At 42.5% G+C, this 19,134-nt stretch overlaps 1 protein-coding gene across 1 annotated transcript; it reads right to left on the bottom strand.

Annotated features, from left to right (window-relative positions):
• Positions 1–811: 811 nt before the first annotated feature.
• LOC121860819 lies at positions 812–17,946 on the bottom strand. The gene is made up of 2 exons (XM_042358206.1): positions 17,800–17,946; positions 812–4,044 (listed from the first exon to the last, which is right to left on the bottom strand). Exon 2 carries the CDS (start codon positions 3,999–4,001, stop codon positions 978–980), a length of 3,024 nt encoding a protein of 1,007 aa, XP_042214140.1. The 5' UTR covers positions 4,002–4,044; positions 17,800–17,946; the 3' UTR covers positions 812–977.
• Positions 17,947–19,134: the final 1,188 nt, after the last annotated feature.

Below are 19,134 nucleotides of genomic sequence, written 5' to 3'. Positions count from 1 at the left end.
ACATTGTTCATGAGTTTACAGGTTTAAGAGAGCCTGTAGCCAACTGCTTATTATAAACAGCTCAGTGCAGGTTAAATGCTCCCTTACAGTGTGAAATACATGTTACAGGATGCCATATATACCTGTTACAGGCTACAGTACATATTACAGGCATGGTACATCCTGTCACTCACACATATTACATGCTGATAGACAGAGTGCAGCTCATATCACAGGCTGTCACACACATTACCACATTACAGGCTATCATACATGTTATAGAATGTCACAGTCAGTGGGGTGTAGGATGCAGGCCGCCACAACCTGCCCCACAGCTTCTAGGTTCCTGAGGAGGAGCTAACAACACTATCTCTACCTTCATATTGAGGTGACCTGGATGACCTATATACACTGAGGTGAAGGAGGTGGGGATGGAGGACGAGGTGGGGGTGGAGGGTGAGGTGGGGATGGAGGGTGAGGTGAGGGCGAAGGGTGAGGTGGGGATGGAGGATGAGGGTAAGATCAGGGTGGGTTCAAGGGATCATGGTAGTGCTTTGGAAAGAATGTTAGTTTATGAGGATAGGAATGTCAGGGGATGTGGGTGTTTGGGGGCGGGGTGTAATATAGTGTGGATGTACGGTAAAGGGGACCTCAAGCTCGGGGTGATATGTTGAGGTGTGGTGTGGGTGGGTGGAGGTGTGGTGTGTGGGTGAGTGGAAGTGTAGTGTGTGGGTGAGTGGAGGTGTGGTGTGTGGGTGGGTGGAGGTGTGGTGTGTGGGTGAGTGGAGGTGTAGTGTGGGTGAGTGGAGGTGTGGTGTGTGGGTGAGTGGAGGTGTGGTGTGTGGGTGGGTGAGGGGAGTGTGAAGGTGTTGGAGGGGGTGAAGTAAGAGACAGGGGATGGTAGTGATGGTGTGTGGATGTGAGAGAATAGACCCCCTCCCCCTTGTCATGATGAGGTGTGGAGGTAAACACAAAACCTCCAGGTATGGTAAACTGCCTCAAAGTGACGTCACAGTATCTGGGGGTCGAGGTAACGTGGAGGTCGTCCTGGAGGCCTCACACACCTCTTGGAGATCGCTGGAAGACGCCACTCGCCGCACCTTGGCTACAGCTGTTGCTGGAGTCTCCTGGGAAGGGGAGGACGTGTCATCAACATCCAGGGGGGAATAGCCGTAGCAACTGACGCTCATGCTGCTGCCCACAAGCTTACTGAGCAGCCCTGAGCGTGACCCTGCCTGGCCCTTCACCTCGCTGCTCAGGGACGTGCTGCTCAGACGCATTAAGTCTTCCCCCTGCTGCTGCGACTCGCGAGGGTCCGCAGTCTCCTCCCCCTCTTCCTCGCCCGACGAGCAGTAGTCCAGCACCACGGCCGAGTCCGGGGTTACATCCGGCTGGTGGCTGGGTGAGGAGGGGGGAGAGCTGGGGGTTTTGTGGGCGTGGCTGTGGGTGTGTGTGGGGTTGGAGTGTGCGTAATGGGTGGAGGTAAGGGGGAGAGTTAGCAGGTGGTGGTGTCGCCGTGGTCGCTGGCAGGGGAAGGGGAGTGACCCCTGGCTGACGCCGTCGTTAGAGGAGGACACGTCGGTCAGGTAGTCCACGTGGATCTCTGACAGGGACGAACACGTGCTGGGTTCTAGTACGCCGCTGAGAGCGTCCGAGGGCTGACACACCCTGATGTCCTGGGTCAGCTGGCGACCTGTGTGGACGCCTACTAGCGGTTCGCGACGACTGCCGAGCGTGGAATAATGACGACGCGGGGAGTTGGCGTGGGGCGTGGCGTACATGTTACTACTGCCGGAGACGCTTCCAGAATGATGGTGGTAGTAGGGCGCCACCTCGTAGTCGTCGTAATTGCAAACGTCGTACCTGCTGGCGGAGGACGCCGGCAGAGTGAGGTGATGTTGGGTGGGGGAGACGGGACGCAACTGGCCCATTCTGCTCCCCGCCCGCCGCCCACGGGTGGTATGAGACCTGATCGGCTTCCTGATGGGCGAACGCTCGGGGGAGGACACGCTGGTGACGGGGCCGCAGTAGTACCTGGTGGAGGGCAATGTCTGGCTGCTGTAGTTGTGATGTGTCTTGATGTACGGCGACGCAGAGGACTTCGCGTTACGCAGGTTGAGGGACGACTGGTTGAACACGTCGTCCATTGCCTGCTCTGGGTCCACTTGGGTACGGAACCTGACGAAGCCGCTGTCGTTGACCAACATGGAGGGCGGCCGGAAGGTGGTAGCTGACTGTGTTCTCTCGCGATTCCAGAGGAGCTGGAAGTCTGACGTGACGGAGTGGAGGTTGGTGTTGTGGTCGGGCTGGTCGGGCGAGGCCCAGTCGAGGGGCGGCCGCTTGACGGTGTGGTCGAGGGTGTGGTGGGCGGGCCGCAGGGTGAAGCTGCCCAGGATGTGCTGCTTTTCCGAGCTGGCAGGGAACACGTTGGCACTACGCCCGCCCTTCACCACCCGTGCTTCCCGTCCACAGCTGGTTAACACGGAGAAGATGTGTGTGTCGTGGCGGGCGTGGGCGGGGCGCCCCTGGGCCAGCAGCCCTGCCGCCGTCACCACCGCCACGCCCACCACCAGCTCCAGCCCCCGGGCCAGGCTCACGCGGGTCCACCAAGCCCACACATGGGCGGCGGGGGTGAGGGGCGCTACCAATATGTAAAGCTGCAATATGGCCAACACTATTTGGGCCACACTGGCCACCAGGGCCAGGCGGGCGCCACGCTGGAGGCCAGAATTTTGGGTGGCTCCCCCGCCCCATCGTGTAACCCTTGCTAGCAGCTGACCCCGTTCACCCCCCGCCCACGTCTCCGCCCGCCAACCAGCCCACACCCCACCACCTCCCACTCCACCTCCCCAAGTGGCCGTCACGGCCCGGGCCACCACCCGCAAGGGGAGAGCGTACTTCACTAGCAGGTGGGCGGCCAAGTGGGCGGTGATGGATACGGACAGATGCAGTGCCGTCATGAGGGTGAGTACGAGGGTGGCGTGTGGACGTGTGGGCCGTGAGTGACCCCCTGCCCGGGCCAACACCACCACAAGCACCGCCAGTGCTGCCGTCAAACAAGGCCAGCTGGTCTCCTCCACCGCCGCCGCCGCAGCCTCGGGAAGGCGGCGCTCCACGCCGTAGGGATCATGGAACAAGTGGAGACTTCTGAGGGCGGCGGCCAGGAACACCAGTGTGTGGATACCCAGGTAGTGTGGGCGGGGCAGCACCACGCCCGAGGTGGATCGAACCATGCAGCAGAGGGCAGCAGCAGCCAGCAGGGCCAACAGACCTGCAGACACGTACACGTGCACCCACCAGGCGGCCCCCAGCCACCACCGCACCTCAGACATATCCACTATAAGAGGCGTCGTCTCTCTCTCCCCCCAGCCCCTCACACCCTCCTCCGTGGTGGCGATGGTGGCGGCCGCGGGCACTGTGGCTGTATCGTCCATCAGGATGGTGGCCTGGGATGGTCGTGGTGGCGCCTCCCCGTCGTCACTGACGTTGGTGGCGTCGTGGAGGACGTAGGAGACCTCCCCTCCTGCTGCTGTAGACACCACAGTGTTGTGTGGTAGTCCCACTACCTCCACCCCTCCATCCTCCATTGCCCAGGGCCTGTATTCCTCCCTGGGGGTAGTGGTGGGGGTCGTGGTGGTAGTGCTGGTGGTAGTAGTGGTGGTGGTGGTTGTGGGTGGGACAGGTGATGTGGAGTTTGGACCCTGGGTCGGGGCGCCGTAGGCCACGCCCCTGAAGATGGCGGCTATCTCGCTCTCCCTGGTGGAGGCACTGCGGCGGGGGAGAGGCGGACGCTCCCCCAGCTTGGTCAGGAGCGTGCTGGGGACCGCCCCTGACCTGAGAGCTGCCGACGAGGACAACAACACCCCAGGGTCGCTCCTCAGTGACAAGAAGGCCGGCGCGAGGAGCCCATACTGTCCTGAGACTACAGGGGTTAACCACAACCACGCTGTCACCACCGCCCACCACATGTGTGTAGGGGAAGGTGGTCGTGAGGTCACCACGTAGACGCTAGCAGACGTCATCGAAAGTCACACTCAGCATCAGAGGTCGTAAGACAAGGAGAACCTGAGGAAAGAGAAATAAACTTCATTACTTCCCTTGTGACACACATCACACTCACCTCATGTCTGTCTGTCAGCCCTACACATTGCCCACTCTGGCTCAGGCAGCTGCTAATCCCAAACACGGAGTAAAATGTTTTACTGAAGAACTAAATATAATAAAAAGATAGTGACTAGTATATTAACACTTGAAACTTAGAGGATGATAAATGACGCTTTCGTGTACACACACACACAAAACAATCGATGGTTCACAGTTGTCTCATATAATCACAACACTCCTCGCTATGATAAATTTGTACTAGAAGCTTGTGGTCACCTAGCAATGTATGTATCTCTTGTGTTGGTCCAGCTTTTGATTATTATTTTCAGTGAAGCTTAAAGTATTAATATTGTGGATAACCTGAAGATAAACTCCCCCAGCTTATTTTACCTGATTAAACACCCTAACCTAACGCAATGCAGGTGAGGTTAGGTTAGAATTAGGCTGGCTCGGCTTAAGGTGGAATAAGCTGTGGGTTAATCTTTAAGTTATCCAATAGCATGCATTAATACTCGTACACGTAATCGAAGGGTAGTGTGTATTATTATTGTTGTTATTGCATATAGGTAGCTGCTGCACATCAGTTTCAAGTTTATTTAGCTAACACTTGAGAGCGTGTCAACCTCTGCAGGGTAATACCTCTTTCAAAAGTTTGCTTGTGACGTTTGACCTTTTGGCCCCCAGTGGTGTAGTACAAGTGTAAACGTGGTAGGTGTGACTGTGACCCTCCTGCAGGACACACGCTGCTACACTCACCCTCCTCTGACACCTTGGCTACATTATTCTCATTTATCTTGAGTATTGTTTATGTTTGTTTATTATTTTTATGCTTTTTTTCATAAAAAGAGAGATGGGGAGGAAGATAACAAGACAAGGAGACTTAGAGTGAGCCACGTTATAATTAACTTATACTCGTATATACAGTAAATAAAAAGAATGAAAATGAAAAAATCGTAATGTCTTTTTTTTTATCGAGACAGAGGAAGACCGTGGGCCACCAGAACTCTAGTACAGACGACGTAACTGTCCTGAGTCTGAACAAGTTGGGTCAGTTAGCTTATAGATATAATCCTGCCTTGATTAATACCACCACACAATGTTGTCTACACCACTGGCGGCGTCTCTACACTACACACACACACACACACACACACACACACACATATATATATATATATATATATATATATATATATATATATATATATATATATATATATATATATATATATATATATATATATATATATATATTGATAAAATCACACGGGAAAATGGAAACAACGGAGCACCTTAGCTTCCGTCTTTATTCAAGACATCTTCAGAGGCCTCTGAAGATGTCTTGAATAAAGACGGAAGCTAAGGTGTGATTTTATCAAGATTTATCTTAGCCACGTTTTCATTGTGGATTTACATGATATATATATATATATATATATATATATATATATATATATATATATATATATATATATACATGGGCGGTGGTGCATACATTAACATAGTAATTGGTAAAAATGTTGATAAATTCAGTAAGCGACGGAGGCTTTGTGGATTTCCATAAAGATGACAGAACCAGTAGTCTTCCTGCCTCTCTCTTCTATATCCTCCACCTTGACAACCTCTCTCCATTCATTGTGTGTGTATATATATACACAGTATATACTGAAGTTGATGGATGGTTATGTATGTGAGGTATACTGTATACAGAAGATAGACAGTATACTAACAGAGACTGTAGGCTCTACAGATCCCGAAACATTTTAGACTGTATATAAGAGCTGTAACTTGGAGTGGTTCCAGAAGACAGCTATTGATCTGTTGAACATAACCACCATCACTACTACTACTATCATCACTACTAGTACTATATCTAAAGGAAATATTTACCTTACGTGTCTTTGATGACGAGGGCCTATATACAGCATACGTATATAGATCCAGGTATATATTATATAAGATATCCGTGTATATATATGTATTAAAATATATCTAGGTTGTTTTGAATGTGTATATAATGATTCTGCGCATATTTCCTTAGACGTATATACCCCTTTATGTGTGAAACCTCCATCTAACGAACTGTAGAGATGAAAGTCCGTCATATTGGGGATCCGTTAGATATGAAACCCCCATCTAACGGATTATATGGAGAGTGGAGTCCGTAAAATGGAGGTTTCGCGAAATGTATTTACGTATGAACAGTATACCTCTGCTGTGTGTGTGACATGCCATGGTAATTTGTTATTTCTACGTGTCTCTTTATCCTTACAATGTCCGCTTTCTTTCCTAAACATTACCCCCTACCCCCCCTTACCACCTCTCCCCTCCCCATCACTCTTTTTCCGCTCTTACCACCATCACCTCTCCCCCTACATCCCTCTCCTTACCTCCATCATCCCTCTCATCCTTACCACCATCACCCCTCTCCCCCTTCCTCCCATCACCCCTACCCCCTCTCTGTCCCTCCTACTTCCCTAACCACCACCACCCTTTCCCACTCATGCCTATTTCTAAGACGTTCATGGTAAACACTGAACATTTCCTGGGCTGTAAGAAAGATGTCAGCAAAAGTTGTGAGGTTCCCCGCTGCGCCACAACAAAGGGCAAAAGAGGTCATAACTCTCTACCCCAACGACGCAAAATATTGATTATCGAACTCGTTGGGAAGATGTTGTTCTGATATATCCACCCACCGAGTTTGGTTCAATTCCACCCTTTATTTACACGAGGTAGAAGAGTTCACACACACACACACACACATTCAGGGAAATATTGGCCGCTAAAATTCTTTATTTGTAGTATAAATCACCTCCATAACTCTTTATCTATAACATAAGTCTCCTCCAAACTCTTCAAGTTACCTCTAAAATTCTTTAAGTCATCTCCAAAACTCTTAAGACAACTCCAAAACTCGTATATCTCCTCCAAAGCGCTTAAGTCACCCTCAAAACTCTTCATACCTCAACATACAACTCAAATTAATTTTTCTTTTGCCTCCAAAAATCGGCCACAATACTTTCCCCTAATATGAACCACAAAAAAATGGCAAAAAGTGAAAAATTGTGTTGGTGACCCGCGTAGGTAATTTTAAATACATAATATTAATGGAGTGTCACGATGGTTGTGATTAATGAAGACTGATCGAGGGTTATTATATATTATATTATAAATAAAAAACTTTTATATACAAGGAGAGAGAGAGAGAGAGAGAGAGAGAGAGAGAGAGAGAGAGAGACCTGGTCTTCAGTATTAATTAGTAACAACCCCATTTATGTATATGGCATTACCTGTTGACTATGATGACAACACCTGAGGTACAATGCTGCTGCTATTATTATTATTAGTAGTAGTAGCATGATTGTTATTATAATTTATGATTCGAGTACATTATACATTTAACACCCAGTAAATCATCTTGCAGTAAAGGCAAAGTGTAGAGAATCCTCTTTCTGTATATAGATTTAATTGTGATTTATACACAAAGATTTACACTGAAATCTGAATAGTTATACAGGAAAAGGTGTGTGTGTGTGTGCGCTTGTAATACTTTTTCAAGCTTTTTTTCATATTAAAGCAAGGTAGCCAGATACACACACACACACACACACACACACACACACCTCTTGGCCAAACCCTGATTCATCTGTTTTATATTCCCTGCCTCTTATCACACCCAAACACACTATTCACGTTCGTTCTTATCTGTTTTTTCTCTATACCATTTACATTTTATTCTTCACAACCTTATAATAGCGATGTTAGTCTAGTAATTCTCCTTCACAAACATCACTCTTTCTCTCTCTCTTCATCTCATATTCCATTCATTTATCAATCCACCTGTTTACTCTCTTCCCTTGCACTTGCTCTTTACTTTGGTTCAATTCATCACTCATTCTCCCATTTTCTGACAGATCCACTCTAAGGATACCTGAAACTCCCCCATTATCTTAATTTGCTTCTTCATTTTAGCTAATATTTACTTTCTATTTCATCTCTAGTTAATTCCCCCATTTTTACTTGTATTTACACCCAGTCATCTTTCTCATAGGATGTACGTAAAGTTTCTGAGATCATTCATGTGTTCATCCTCAAAAAAATATATGTGTTTAAAAGTATAAAAGTTAGTGAGTGAATGAAAAAAAGTAATATAGGGTTAAAAGGTAGGACAGGTGGGTGTGACAGTTTCCATTAATACCTGTTATGACTCACCTGTCGCCACCAGCTTTAATTTACTCACTCTACACCTGCCTCTCTCTCTCTCTCTCTCTCTCTCTCTCTCTCTCTCTCTCTCCACTTGTGTGTGCTTTTATCCAGTTAGGTGTTTATATTTAATAATTGTTTTATGCTGTTCGTGTACGTCAAGTTTGATTTAATAATTTCTCGTCTCTTCCTATATATGTATGTATGTTACGTGTGTGAAATGCGTTATTAACATAATTATTGTCGGTGTTTTAAAAGTTTCACTTGAGATATACCTGAGATTACTTAAAATAGCTTAATCTGGGCCCCCATGCGTGAGAACTGAGAGAGAGGGAGAGGAAGAGAGAGAGGCAGGCTGATGTAGAGAGAAGAAAAGAAATATATATATATATATATACAAAGAGAGAGAAAAGAGCCACGTAGCCGAAGATAGAGAGAGAGACCAATGGAAGCAAAGAGAGAGAGGCAGACGGAGAGAAAAAAAGAGAGACACAATGAAAACCACCATTTTTCCCACTTTTTCAAGAATAATATTAATTTCGCGCGTGTTTGTGTCGAGTCCACAACGGAAATTTTGACGGATTTTATTTTTGGCGACTAAACGCAGATAAAATGGTCCGTGACGCGTTGAATAAAGACCTGAACAGCCGGGACAAACGTGGAAATAGAAGGTCGAGAATAGATTAAGGAAAGGGAAATCATTTAACAATGGCTATTTGAGTGAGTTTGAGGGACTGATTGATGTATACCTGAAAGACCTGTGCTTGATATACCTGTGTCACCTGGAAGACCTGTGTTTGATATACCTGTGTTACCTGGAAGACCTGTGTTTGATACACCTGTGTTACCTGGAAGACCTGTGTTTGATACACCTGTGTTACCTGGAAGACCTGTGTTACCTGGAAGACCTGTGTTTGATATACCTGTGTTACCTGGAAGACCTGTGTTTGATATACCTGTGTCACCTGGAAGACCTGTGTTTGATATACCTGTGTTTCCTGGAAGACCTGTGTTTGATATAGCTGTGTTACCTGGAAGACCTGTGTTTGATATAGCTGTGTTACCTGGAAGACCTGTGTTTGATATAGCTGTGTTACCTGGAAGACCTGTGTTTGATATACCTGTGTTACCTGGAAGACCTGTGTTTGATATAGCTGTGTTACCTGGAAGACCTGTGTTTGATATAGCTGTGTTACCTGGAAGACCTGTGTTTGATACACCTGTGTTACCTGGAAGACCTGTGTTTGATATACCTGTGTTACCTGGAAGACCTGTGTTTGATACACCTGTGTTACCTGGAAGACCTGTGTTTGATATACCTGTGTTACCTGGGAAGACCTGTGTTTGATACACCTGTGTTACCTGGAAGACCTGTGTTTGATACCTGTGTTACTGGAAGACCTGTGTTTGATACACCTGTGTTACCTGTAAGACCTGTGTGTTTGATATATCTGTGTTGCCTGGAGACCTGTGTTTGATATACCTGTGTTACCTGGAGACCTGTGTTTGATATACCTGTGTTACACCTGGAAGACCTGTGTTTGATATAGCTGTGTTACCTCTGGAAGAAGACCTGTGTTCGATATACCTGTGTTATGGAAGACCTGTGTTTTTGATATACCTGTGTTACCTGGAAGACCTGTGTTTGATACTTACTATATTTACCTGGAAGACCTGTGTTTTGATATACCTGTGTTACCTGGAGACCTGTCAGAACGTGCCTGTATTTACACAGAGGGGCCTGTGTTTGATATACCTGTGTTACCTGGAAGACCTGTGTGGTTTGATATACCTGTGTTACTGGAAGACCTGTGTTTTGATATACTCGTGTTACCTGGAAGACCTGTGTTTGATATGGCTGTGTTACCTGGAAGGCCTGTGTTTGATATACCTGTGTTACCTGGAAGACCTGTGTTTGATATACCTGTGTTACCTGGAAGACCTGTGTTTGATATACCTGTGTTACCTGGAAGACCTGTGTTTGATACACCTGTGTTACCTGGAAGACCTGTGTTTGATATACCTGTGTTACCTGGAAGACCTGTGTTTGATATACCTGTGTTACCTGGAAGACCTGTGTTTGATATAGCTGTGTTACCTGGAAGACCTGTGTTTGATATAGCTGTGTTACGAAGACCTGTGTTTGATATACCTGTGTCACCTGGAAGACCTGTGTTTGATATACCTGTGTCACCTGGAAGACCTGTGTTTGATATATCTGTGTTACCTGGAAGACCTGTGTTTGATATACCTGTGTTACCTGGAAGACCTGTGTTTGATATACCTGTGTTACCTGGAAGACCTGTGTTTGATATGGCTGTGTTACCTGGAAGACCTGTGTTTGATATAGCTGTGTTTACCTGGAAGACCTGTGTTTGATACACCTGTGTCACCTGGAAGACCTGTGTTTGATATACCTGTGTCACCTGGAAGACCTGTGTTTGATATATCTGTGTTACCTGGAAGACCTGTGTTTATATACTGTTTACCTGGAAGACCTGTGTTTGATATAGCTGTGTTACCTGGAAGACCTGTGTTTGATATAGCTGTGTACTGTGTTTGTATTGTTACCTGGAAGACCTGTGTTTGATATACCTGTGTTACCTGGAAGACCTGTGTTTGATATAGCTGTGTTACCTGGAAGACCTGTGTTTGATATATCTGTGTTACCTGGAAGACCTGTGTTTGATATACCTGTGTTACCTGGAAGACCTGTGTTTGATATATCTGTGTTACCTGGAAGACCTGTGTTTGATATACCTGTAGTACTGAAGACCTGTGTTTGATACACCTGTGTTTACCTGGAAGACCTGTGTTTGATATACCTGTGTTACCTGGAAGACCTGTGTTTGATATACCTGTGTTACCTGGAAGACCTGTGTTTGATATAGCTGTGTTACCTGGAAGACCTTGTTTGATATAGCTGTATTACCTGGAAGACCTGTGTTTGATATAGCTGTGTTACCTGGAGACCTGTGTTTGATATATCTGTGTTACCTGGAAGACCTGTGTTTGATATACCCGTGTTACCTGGGACCTGTGTTTGATATACCTGTGTCACCTGGAAGACCTGTGTTTGATATACCCGTGTTACCTGGAAGACCTGTGTTTGATATACCCGTGTTACCTGGAAGACCTGTGTTGATATGCCTGTGCTGTGTTTGATATACCTGTGTTACCTGGAAGACCTGTGTTTGATACACCTGTGTTACCTGGAAGACCTGTGTTTGATACCTGTGTGCCTGGAAGACCTGTGTTTGATATAGCTGTACCTGGAGGCCTGTGTTTGATATAGCTGTGTTACCTGGAAGACCTGTGTTTGATATACCTGTGTTACCTGGAAGACCTGTGTTTGATACACCTGTGTTACCTGGAAGACCTGTGTTTGATATACCTGTGTTACCTGGAAGACCTGTGTTTGATACACCTGTTACCTGGAAGACCTGTGTTTATTAGCTGTGTTACCTGGAAGACCTGTGTTTGATATACCTGTGTCACCTGGAAGACCTGTGTTTGATATACCTGTGTCACCTGGAAGCCTGTGTTTGATATACTGTGTCACCTGGAAGACCTGTGTTTGATATACCTGTGTCACCTGGAAGACCTGTGTTTGATATACCCGTGTTACCTGGAAGACTGTGTTGATATACCTGTGTTACCTGGAAGACCTGTGTTTGATATAGCTGTGTTACCTGGAAGACCTGTGTTTGATATATCTGTGTTACCTGGAAGACCTGTGTTTGATATACCTGTATTTACCTGGAAGACCTGTGTTTGATACACCTGTGTTACCTGAAGACCTGTGTTTGATATACCTGTGTTACCTGGAAGACCTGTGTTTGTATAGCTGTGTTACCTGGAAGCCTGTGTTTGATATATCTGTGTTATGGAAGACCGTGTTTGATATACCTGTGTTACCTGGAAGACCTGTGTTTGATACTGTGTTACCTGGAAGACCTGTGTTTGATATACCTGTGTTACCTGGAAGACCTGTGTTTGATATACCTGTGTCACCTGGAAGACCTGTGTTTGATATACCTGTGTCACCTGGAAGACCTGTGTTTGATATACCTGTGTCACCTGGAAGACCTGTGTTTGATATACCTGTGTTACCTGGAAGACCTGTGTTTGATATACCTGTGTTACCTGGAAGACCTGTGTTTGATATACCTGTGTTACCTGGAAGACCTGTGTTTGATATAGCTGTGTTACCTGGAAGACCTGTGTTTGATATAGCTGTGTTACCTGGAGCAGCAAAACACATTAGCACTCGAACATTCCACTCATTTCCTACAAGTTGAGAATAACTCGTAAGTTACCCTCGTAACTTGGAATGTCTGCTGTATATGTACATTGTTTACATCAAGTTGTAACATCAGTAAAGTACTAACCTTATCTCAAATAAGACGCTTTTAAACATTACAGTCAAATAAGAATAATTAACCGATAACGTCATTGCAAGAGAACCACAAATATAAACATCAAGCAAGAATCAAGGAACTTATCAGAAAAAAACACAACCAAACGAAAGTCTATAAACATTAACGTCAGAGTCCAACGTAAACATTTACGATCACATGAGGTTGTTTGTTAAATTGAAATTAGCGCAGTTAGTGAGTTGACAATATTGGGCGGGAGGGAATATTGACGTGGGGGAGGCGTGGTCCCGCTGAATGGTGACGCCATTATGTTATTATTAGTATATTCTAGCTGTATTTTTAGTCTTTCCTGACCTAGCTGAGAATATTTTACCCGTGCGAGGGATTTTTTTGTTTTTGTGTATAGGTAACTTTTGTTTTTAAGTAACTTTTTGTATTTTAGTTACTTCTTTGTGTATAGGTAACTTTGTGTTAAAGTAGCTTTTTTGTATTTAAAGTATCTTTCTGTATTTAACTTATTTTATTTAAAGTAACTTTTTGTATTCCACCTCTCACATTGTCCATTTCAAAATAACGTTCACATTAGCTTATATATTTGGTGTGTTTGCTGGTGTGTTTTAGTGTTTAACGTATTATATATACTTGTTATGCTCACACCACTCAGCGTGCGCTACACTTTGTAATTATTATTTTTACATTTATAATTACTGGTGAGAATTTTCTGTGATTTTTCTTTTATATTTGTGTGTAATACAACAATATGGAAGATATAGTAGTCATTTTTTACTGTTTATTGATAGTTGTTGTTTTTAATATTTCTGTTCTTAGCAGTTTTTGTATTTGTATTTTAACAAAAACAAATTTGCATTCGACATTGTTGTTGTCAGTTGAGTTTAACTTTTTGTACCTTTTGAATGTCATTTGTGTACATTTAAACTCGTGTCAATATAAAATGCTGTGTATTTAACCGAATCAGTCAGCTCTATGAAGACCTTTCTTAACTGACTGCCACAATTTTGTCTCACGTCCAGGCCCGCTCACGTCATGGGCTCCTCTTTGCAACCCCAGTCCCCAGACTTACTCGCGGTAACCAGTCTTCACTAAACTACAGTTGATAAGAAATTTGGATCACAATTGTTAACTAAACACTGGCCAAACGTAAAACAAAACAAATGATTACTAACTTTAATGTTGGTCACTCTCTCTCTATATATATATATATATATATATATATATATATATATATATAAAACTCCGGCCTAAACACCACTCTGTACGAATGTTTTCTTCGACCTTCAATAACATATATTTTCATGTTTAGAATTTTGTTAAGTTGTTAACGTTGTTGGGGTCAAAGGTCACAAACCCTGGACGAACTTTTTATATTTCGGCTTGTGTGGTCATGTTCCTAGTTCTTATTCTGTTACAAATGTATCTGTTAGTGTAACCTGTATGATATGTATCTGTTAGTGTAACCTGTATGACATGTATCTGTTAGTGTAACCTGTATGACATGTATCTGTTAGTGTAACCTGTATGATATGTATCTGTTAGTGTAACCTGTATGATATGTATCTGTTAGTGTAACCTGTATGACATGTATCTGTTAGTGTATATAGTGTATATCTGTTAGTGTAACCTGTATGATATGTATCTGTTAGTGTAACCTGTATGATATGTATCTGTTAGTGTAACCTGTATGATATGTATCTGTTAGTGTAACCTGTATGACATGTATCTGTTAGTGTAACCTGTATGACATGTATCTGTTAGTGTAACCTGTATGACATGTATCTGTTAGTGTAACCTGTATGATATGTATCTGTTAGTGTAACCTGTATGATATGTATCTGTTAGTGTAACCTGTATGATATGTATCTGTTAGTGTAACCTGTATGATATGTATCTGTTAGTGTAACCTGTATGATATGTATCTGTTAGTGTAACCTGTATGATATGTATCTGTTAGTGTAACCTGTTGACATGTATCTGTTAGTGTAACCTGTATGATATGTATCTGTTAGTGTAACCTGTATGACATATCTGTTAGTGTAACCTGTATGACATGTATCTGTTAGTGTAACCTGTATGATATGTATCTGTGTTAGTGTAACCTGTATGATATGTATCTGTTAGTGTAACCTGTATGACATGTATCTGTTAGTGTAACCTGTATGATATGTATCTGTTAGTGTAACCTGTATGACATGTATCTGTTAGTGTAACCTGTATGATATGTATCTGTTAGTGTAACCTGTATGATATGTATCTGTTAGTGTAACCTATGATATGTATCTGTTAGTGTAACCTGTATGATATGTATCTGTTAGTGTAACCTGTATGATATGTATCTGTTAGTGTAACCTGTATGACATGTATCTTTAGTGTAACCTGTATGACATGTATCTGTTAGTGTAACCTGTATGACATGTATCTGTTAGTGTAACCTGTATGACATGTATCTGTTAGTGTAACCTGTATGACATGTATCTGTTAGTGTAACCTGTATGATATGTATCTGTTAGTGTAACGCCTTGACATGTATCTGTTAGTGTAACCTGTATGACATGTATCTGTTAGTGTAACCTGTATGACATGTATCTGTTAGTGTAACCTGTATGACATATCTGTTAGTGTAACCTGTATGACATGTATCTGTTAGTGTAACCTGTATGACATGTATCTGTTAGTGTAACCTGTATGATATGTATCTGTTAGTGTAACCTGTATGATATGTATCTGTTAGTGTAACCTGTATGATATGTATCTGTTAGTGTAACCTGTATGACATGTATCTGTTAGTGTAACCTGTATGACATATCTGTTAGTGTAACCTGTATGATATTGTATCTGTTAGTGTAACCTGTATGATATGTATCTGTTAGTGTAACCCGTATGACATGTATCTGTTAGTGTAACCTGTATGACATGTATCTGTTAGTGTAACCTGTATGACATGTATCTGTTAGTGTAACCTGTATGACTGTATCTGTTAGTGTAACCTGTATGACATGTATCTGTTAGTGTAACCTTATGATATGTATCTGTTAGTGTACCCTTGATTATGTATCTGTTAGTGTAACCTGTATGATGTGTATCTGTTAGTGTAACCTGTATGATGTATCTGTTAGTGTAACCTGTGACATGTATCTGTTAGTTTAACCTGTATGACATGTATCTGTTAGTGTAACCTGTATGACATGTATCTGTTAGTGTAACCTGCAGTATGTATCTGTTAGTGTAACCTATGACATGTATCTGTTAGTGTAACCTGTACGATAGTATCTGTTGTGTAACCTGTATGATATGTATCTGTTAAATTATACCTTGCTGATGTGTATGTGGTGTGCATATCTGTTAGTGAACCGTATGATATGTATCTGTTAGTGTAACCTGTATGACATGTATCTGTTAGTGTAACCTGTATGACATGTATCTGTTAGTGTAACCTGTATACAATATGTATCTTTGTATAACCTGTATGATATGTATCTGTTAGTGTAACCTGTATGACATGTATCTGTTAGTGTAACCTGTATGATATGTATCTGTTAGTGTAACCTGTATGACATGTATCTGTTAGTGTAACCTGTATGATATGTATCTGTTTAGTGTAACCTGTATCTGTTGTGTAACCTGTATGACATGTATCTGTTAGTTAGTTACCTGCATGACATGTATCTGTTAGTGTAACCTGTATGACATGTATGTTAGTGTAACCTGTATGACATGTATCTGTTAGTGTAACCTGTATGATATATGTTAGTGTAACCTGTATGACATGTATCTGTTAGTGTAACCTGTATGACATGTATCTGTTGTATACCTGTATGATATGTATCTGTTATTGTAACCTGTATGATATGTATCTATTTAAACTTTCTTATATATCTGTTATTGTAACCTGTATGACATGTATCTATTGTAACCTGTATGATATGTATCTGTTATTGTAACCTGTATGATTTTGGTTATATTTGTCAATATGTTTAATGTTTTAGTTTTGTTAATACAAAATTTGTACTTGTTTTCCCCGTCACGCCGGAATACTGAGTGAAATATTCGTTCTTCCGTCATCGTTATCTGGATAACACTTGGTGTGTGGCGATGTTATGTCTGAGACCATGTTCCCACCTTATGGCCCTTGTTATCTCTATACCCCAGTGTTGTCAGGTTACGAACATTAGAACATAAGAACATAAGGAGGTCTGCAATAGGCTGGTTGGCCTGTGCATGGCAGCTCCTGTCGAGAGTTACTACCACTCTCTATCATCCATGAATCTATCCAGTCTCCTTGAAACTTTCCAGCGTTCCAGCACAACACAACAAACTTTTCCCAGTATTGTGAGGTTATGCCAAAAACTTCCCGTGTTGTGAGGTTATGACAACAAACTATAAAGTGTTCTTAGGTTATGGTAAAACAAACTCCCCCCCAGTGATGTGAGATTACAACACAACATACTGATCCAGTACATTTAAATCATGCTTCGTGTGATGTCAGAACACAACACATACTGTATACAGATAATAAGTAATGTTACAGTGACAGACATCCGTAAGGTGTATACACTTGCCTACTGTATTTAAGTATTTTGTAGCCTTTAGTATGGCTCTGAAAATGAGATACAGCATCGGGGGTCACCTCCTGAGTTCTGGATCACTGGCTCTCCTGACGTACCCACAGTTGACCCAGCTGAGAATGGGTGCCAAAGTTTACGGTTGGGATAGTGAACTGAGCCTCACTCACCACGTGTACTTTCAACGCTTCAAACATTTTCATTAATTGTTTTTTTGAGCTTGATTTAATATTTTTTCGTCTTTTAAACCTCCAATAATTGATAATAAATTCCTGTCTGTAATCATCAACGAAAAGTAATGAAAGATTCGGAAGACAGTTTACCTATAATGTTTACATTGGAAATAATCAAAACAAGAACATGTGTAAGTAAAAATAAAATGCATTGCTGTTTCTAATAATTAAAAAAACAAACATTAACTTACTATCAATATACATTTAACTAATAATGTATCTGGTCTTGTGTAGTATCTGTAATATTAAGAAATTTTCTATACCAATATTGATGTTTGTGAATTATAGTAAAATTCACTGAAGAAAACTCAATAAAGCACTAACCTAATAATGAGTAATCACAGCGCCATTCCCGTCTTCCTGAGAGAGTTGACGATACTTCCAAAAAAAAAATATATAGTGTTTCACGTATGATATGGTAGCGTACTCCTTCCCTGTGTACCCGGACTCTGCCCTTGCGTTCCGTGTCACTGTCAGCGGCAAACTGAGGCCACGAGCGAATTGACCCCCGAATAACTTGCTCCCGTGATCCGCTGCCGGGCGTCTGGGGAAACGTTTTTGTACCTGTCTTTCTACTGGAGGTGTCCCTCGTGCCGAGGTGTCGGCCGTATGATTAATTACCCATAACAGTATTGTTTTCAATTTATTTTTTATTTTTTGTATTTTCTTTTACTGTATTTCGTCTTCCTGGCACCTAAACTTTGAGTTCTAATTTGACTTTATTATTATTATTATTATTATTATTATTATTATTGGTAGTAGTAGTAGTCACAAGTCGTAATAGTAGTAGTACCTTATTCTCTAACATAGCTCTACTTAAGGAAAATTATAAACATTTGTCAATAAATGCATACTATATTCTTTTTTTGTATTTTATGCTACTGTTGGTTTGTCTGCCACTGAAAGAAACAGATTTAATAATAATAATAATAGTAATAATAATAATAATAATAATTATAATAATAATAATAATAATAATAATAATAATAATAATAATAGATGAAGAAAATAAACATTTTATCTCACAAAATCTCAACTAGTCGCGTTTAGCAGCTAGTGATATGACTCGTACTTGGTTCTGATTGGCTGACCTCGTATCTGTTGGTGATTGGCTGGCCTGGGCTGACGGACGGATGGGTTCAAGGTGGTTGTCGGCATCCAAGGGTCAAAGCGGCGTGACCTGACCTGACCTGAACCAAAGGCTTTTCTCACGCTTCATTAGAGCTTCAAATCCCATCATGATGATCCGCATTCTAGGACCAAACTATTAAATCTCTGACCCACGAACCCGAACCCTCGTATGCTTAAATAAAAATCCCTGTCCTTGGAAGAACCTGAATACATTATGTGAAAATGTGAACCCAACTACCTGTTAAAACGAAGGCAAATAATAGTAAGTTTATAAGAGCCTTGGGAGCCTTGAAGGTCGGGGTCATGTTAGGGTGTTGATTAATGCAGCATCTCCTTGGAGGCCTGTGTGTGTGTGTATAATAATATATAATAACGGTTTATTGAAAGAGCTTGGCAGCCAGAAGGCTGAAAATATACAGTTACATATTTGGGGAATGGGTTACGAATTACAAATAATATACAAGTGACATAAGTGACACATATAAGACATATAGTGATTTAGATGGGATCAGCTCAAAATACAGTTCA

The sequence above is a fragment of the Homarus americanus genome, unplaced genomic scaffold, assembly GCF_018991925.1.
Source record: "Homarus americanus isolate GMGI-L3 unplaced genomic scaffold, GMGI_Hamer_2.0 scaffold23617, whole genome shotgun sequence".
Taxonomy (NCBI): domain Eukaryota; kingdom Metazoa; phylum Arthropoda; class Malacostraca; order Decapoda; family Nephropidae; genus Homarus; species Homarus americanus.
This window is presented reverse-complemented; position numbering and strand designations above follow the sequence as displayed.

Bases quoted from the DNA above. Each gene is read 5' to 3' on its own strand.
- LOC121860819 (XM_042358206.1), bottom strand. From the start codon at position 4,001: ATGACGTCTGCTAGCGTCTACGTGGTGACCTCACGACCACCTTCCCCT.